General features: G+C 42.7%; 1 protein-coding gene across 1 annotated transcript in view; it reads left to right on the forward strand.

Annotated features, from left to right (window-relative positions):
- Nucleotides 1–2164: 2164 nt before the first annotated feature.
- LOC139023506 (SLAM family member 7-like) overlaps nt 2165–5076 on the forward strand; it is a 21037-nt gene continuing 18125 nt past the window's right edge. Inside the window, exons 1-4 of the mRNA XM_070436785.1 lie at nt 2165–2391; nt 2702–3040; nt 3413–3667; nt 3876–4049. Of these exons, the coding sequence (XP_070292886.1) occupies nt 2343–2391; nt 2702–3040; nt 3413–3667; nt 3876–4049 (817 nt within the window). The 5' untranslated portion in view covers nt 2165–2342. The remainder of the gene's footprint in view (nt 2392–2701; nt 3041–3412; nt 3668–3875; nt 4050–5076) is intronic.

The raw sequence follows: 5076 nt of genomic DNA on the forward strand, positions 1-5076 counted from the left end.
TCCGTGGTGAGTGGTATGTCCTGCACCGCCGACTCGTTGAAGTAGAAATATTCATCCAAATTGAGGTAGGAGATCGCTGTTTTATTTTTATTTTATTTCACCTTCATTTAACCAGATAGGCCAGTTGAGAACACATTCTCATTTACAACTGTGACCTGTCCATGATAAAGCAAAGCAGTGCGACACAAACAACAACACAGAGTTACACATGGAATAAACAAACAAAGTCAATAACACAATAGAAAAGTCTATATACAGCGTGTGTAAATGAGGGAAGATAAGGGAGATAAGGAAATAAATAGGCCATAGTGGCGAAATATTACAATTTAGAAATTAAACACTGGAGTGATAGATTTGCAGAAGATGAATGTGCAAGTAGAGATACCGGGGTGGAAAGGAACAAAACAAAATAACAGTATGGGGTGAGGTAGTTGGATGGGCTATTTACAGATGAGCTATGGACGGGTGCAGTGATCTGTGAACTGCTCTGACAGCTGGTGCTTAAAGTTAGAGAGGGAGATTTGAGTCTCCAGCTTCAGTGATTTTTGCAATCGATCCAGTCATTGGCAGCAGAGAACTGGAAGGAAAGGTGACCAAAGGAGGAATTGGCTTTGGTGGTGACCAGTGAAATATACCTGCTGGAGCGCGTGCTACAGGTGGGTGCTGCTATGGTGACCAGTGAGCTGAGAAAAGGCAGGGCTTTACCTAGCAAAGACTTATGGATGACCTAGAGCCAGTGGATTTGGCGACGAATATGAAGCGAGGGCCAGCCAACGAGAGCATACAGGTCGCAGTAGTGGGTAGTATATGGGGCTTTGGTGACAAAACGAATGGCACTGTGATAGACTGCATCCAATTTGCTGAGTAGAGTGTTGGAGGCTATTTTGCAAATGACACCGCCGAAGTCAAGGATCGGTAGGATAGTAAGTTTTACGAGGGTATGTTTGGCAGCATGAGTGAAGGATGATTTGTTGCGAAATAGGAAGCCGATTCTCGATTTAATTTTGGATTGGAGATGCTTAATGTGAGTCTGGAAGGAGAGTTACAATCTAACCAAACACCTAGGTATTTGTATTTGTCCACTTATTCTAAGTCAGAACCGTCCAGTATAGTGATGCTAGTCGGGCGGGCGGGTGCGGGCAGCGATCGGTTGAAGAGCATGCATTTAGTTTTACTAGCGTTTAACACCGTGTCCAAAGAAGGGCCAGATGTATACATAATGGTGTCGTCTGCGTAGAGGTGGATCAAGGAATCACCCGCAGCAAGAGCAACATCGTTGATATATACAGAGAAAAGAGTCGGCCCGAGAATTGAACCCTGTGGTACCCCGATAGAGACTGCCAGAGGTCCGGACAACAGGCCCTCTGATTTGACACACTGAACTCTATCTGAGAAGTAGTTAGTGAACCAGGCGAGGCAGTCATTTGAGAAACAAGGCTGTTGAGTCTGCCGATAACAATACGGTGATTTACAGAGTCGACAGCCTTGGCCAGGTCAATGAAGACAGCTGCACAGTACTGCCTTTTATCGATTTCGGTTATGATATCCTTTAGTACCTTGAGCGTGGCTGATGTGCACCTGTGACCAGCTCGGAAACCAGATTGCACAGCGGAGAAGGTATGGTGGGATTCAAAATGGTCAGTGTTCTGTTTGTTAACTTGGCTTTCGAAGATTTAAGAAAGGCAGGGCAGGATGGATATAGGTCTGTAACAGTTTGGGTCTAGAGTGTCACCCCCTTTGAAGAGGGGGATGACCGCAGCAGCTTTCCAATCTTTAGGAATCTCGGACGATACGAACGAGAGGTTGAACAGACTAGAAATAGTGGTTGCAACAATGGCGGCGGATAATTTTAGAAAGAGAGGGTCCAGATTGTCTAGCCCAGCTGATTTCTATGGGTCCAGGTTTTGCAGCTTTTTCAGAACATCTGCTATCTGGATTTAGTTGAAGGAGAAGCTGGGGAGGCTTGGGGAAATAGCTGCAGGGGGGTGCGGAGCTGTTGGTCGGGGTTGGGGTAGCCAGGAGGAAAGCATGGCCAGGCGTATAGAAATGCTGACATGAAGCCAGCATGGCTGTTTGTATAATGAATAATTGAGACTTTGATGAGGCTCTTCCTCTTTCCTCTGAGTCAGAATCTATGAATAGGGTCAAAATTACTCTTCTTCTTTTGCTTGTCACAAACTGGGTGAATTCTTCTGAGTGGCAGGAACAGCTATCTCTCATACTTTCCTTGCATTGGTTTTGTTTGTGACGTAAAACAAATTCAGCTCTGAATAGAAAATAGAGGACTTTTTTGAAGTACCGAAGTTCATTTGATAAACTGAGATCCTATGTTGTAAAGAGACATGGAGGCTGTTTTAGGACTGTTGGTAATCTCAGCAGGAGTGTCTCATGGTAAGAAACCTCTTTATATGTGTTGACCTCCCTCTTCTTTTATGTAGAATATAATATCAGGAGTCTTGTATATCATGAAGCAGAAATGACGGATGATGATAGACAATATTCAGAACACTGTGGAAGACAGTTGTCTCTTTACTCATTGTCCCATAATAATGATCACTGACTTAATGATCCCTATCACGTTGATGCTGTTGGTTTGGTTATACTGTTAGTCACTTGTATCATCATCTGTGAAATGATACATGACTTGACCTGGGTTAGAACAGTGATAGTCACTACAGTGTCTTTTCTTCTTGATCTTCAGGCTTGGAGACTTCCTGTGATGCTAGAGAAGATGGATCTCAGTGTTATGGAGCTCTGGGAGGAACTGTCTATCTCCAGCTGGTGACTGATGCCACGAGATATGATGAACTCTCATTTTATAAAGGCTCAACTGGTACTATAACAGAGATAATCAGAATGAAGAAGGACAAATGGGTAATAAAAGACACTCCCATTAAAGACAGAGTACACTTCTTTATAAACAATGGGACATTTAGGTTAAATAACACAAGAAGGAATGATTCTGGTGAATACCTGCTAGAAGAATATAAATCAGAAGGGAAATTATCAGGGACCAGAGGACTACAACTGTTCATCGAAGGTAAATAACTAACTTTCCAAATAATAACTTGCCAAATAATTATTACACATGATAACTTTGACAAGCTATTGCTCTGGCTAAACTACAAACATGTGACCACCTAATAATACAAATAATGAGAAATGCATTGTATGTGTAACCATGGAGTCATTTTTATTTTCATATGTTACTGTAGTTGGTACATAGAGTCATAACCACATCCATCAACATTAAATCATCTGTTGGTTATTTGAAATGCAGTCAWTRTGTGTCATGAATYTGCTGCTCCTGTTGACTACAGTAGTTTCTGTGGCTTTCAAGAAGAATGGCTGGTGTTGTGTTCTAATGTGTTTTGCCCTCTTACTACAGTTACRTATCCTTCTTCCCCCACAGCTCCAGTGTCCWSTCCTCAGCTGTCCTCTGAGTGTCTGTCCCATGGAGAGATGAGGGTGTCCTGCTCCTCTGAGGGGGATGGTCCCCAGTACAGCTGGACTCTGGATGGACAGACACTGATTGACACTGAGATCTCTCCTGGTGATGAGACAAACACCATTACTCTGAAGAAAGGCCTGTCAGGAGATCTTACCTGTACCGTTAGAAACAACATCAGCAGTGATACTGTCAGCAGGAGAATCTCACACTGTCCAGGTAATCTACTGTTTAATTTACTTTGTTAAAAAAACATTATGATCAACAAAATTAATGATTAATGATTATAATGATTAATGATTATAATGATCAATGATCAATTCTTATCAATAAGAATTGACCTGTATCGAAACAGCACTATCCATTTGCCAGTATTTACATGTAATTTAGATACGCATGTGATTACTGTTGTTTGGATTGCCTACAGGGCTGAWATATGTTAACTGCACCTCATCCAACGGGACAAGAGTATCAGAGTGGGTGAATGCCACTKGTAATACYCTGTGTGTTGAGTCTACAACAGTGGCGACTGTGACTGTKGAGACTACAACAGTGGCGACAGTGGCGACTGTTGAGTCCCCCACCAGTAAAACCTCCACTGGTAAGRGCCCGCGGCATGACATTTTCAATCCTATACTCTCTTTTTCATTATGTTTAATTTAACAGACACATCATGCACAATAATACAAGATTATATTGATAATGATGATGATGATGATGATTATTATTATTATGATTGACGTCATCGTCATCATAATCATGACCTCTAGGGTCGTTCCACAAAATTACTAGCTATTTGATAATTTCTTTAATATAGACCACATGGAGAATTCAATCTCCGATTTATAATATGAATAAAGAGTTGCTAACGTGCCAAAATGCAGCATTTTGACATGTCCCTCTGTGACTTCGAGGAATATTTTAACCCACTTAATCCCAAAATGTCTCCAAGTGTTCACCATTATTGTGAAGCCTTATTTTTTTGCTTTGCCAAAGATTTGTCTTTATTTCATGTGATTGTTTTTTAAATGATTTTATTTGGCCTTCTGGGTGGCGCAGTGGTCTAAGGCACTGCATCCCAGTGCTAGCTGTGCCACCAGAGATTCTGGGTTCGAGCCCAGGCTTTGTCGCAGCCGGTCGTGACCGGGAGGTCCATGGAGCGATGCACAATTGGCCCAACGTCGCATGGGTTAGGGAGGGTTTGGCTAGCAGGGATATTCTTGTCTCATTGCGTCTATCCTTGTCTCATTGCACTAGCGTCTCCTGTGGCGGGCCGGGCGCAGGTGCACGCTGACCAGGTGTTTCCAATGACACATGGCTTCTGGGCTAGGGTTGGATGTGTGTTGTGTCAAGAAGCAGTGTGGCTAGGTTGGGTAGTGTTTCGGAGCATGGCTCTCGACCTTTGCCTCCCCCGAGTCCGTATGAGAGTTGCAGTGTCACAAGACTGTAACTGGATACCACGAAATTGGGGAGAAAAATGTGTTAAAAAAAAGTTGGACAAAGCACACATCACAACAAGAAAGACAACACAACACTACATGAAGACAATAACATAGCAAGGCAGCAACACATGACAAAACAGCATGGTAGCAACACAACATAACAACAACATGTTAGCAACATAACAT

The sequence above is a fragment of the Salvelinus sp. IW2-2015 genome, linkage group LG32 (assembly GCF_002910315.2).
Source record: "Salvelinus sp. IW2-2015 linkage group LG32, ASM291031v2, whole genome shotgun sequence".
NCBI classification, from domain to species: domain Eukaryota; kingdom Metazoa; phylum Chordata; class Actinopteri; order Salmoniformes; family Salmonidae; genus Salvelinus; species Salvelinus sp. IW2-2015.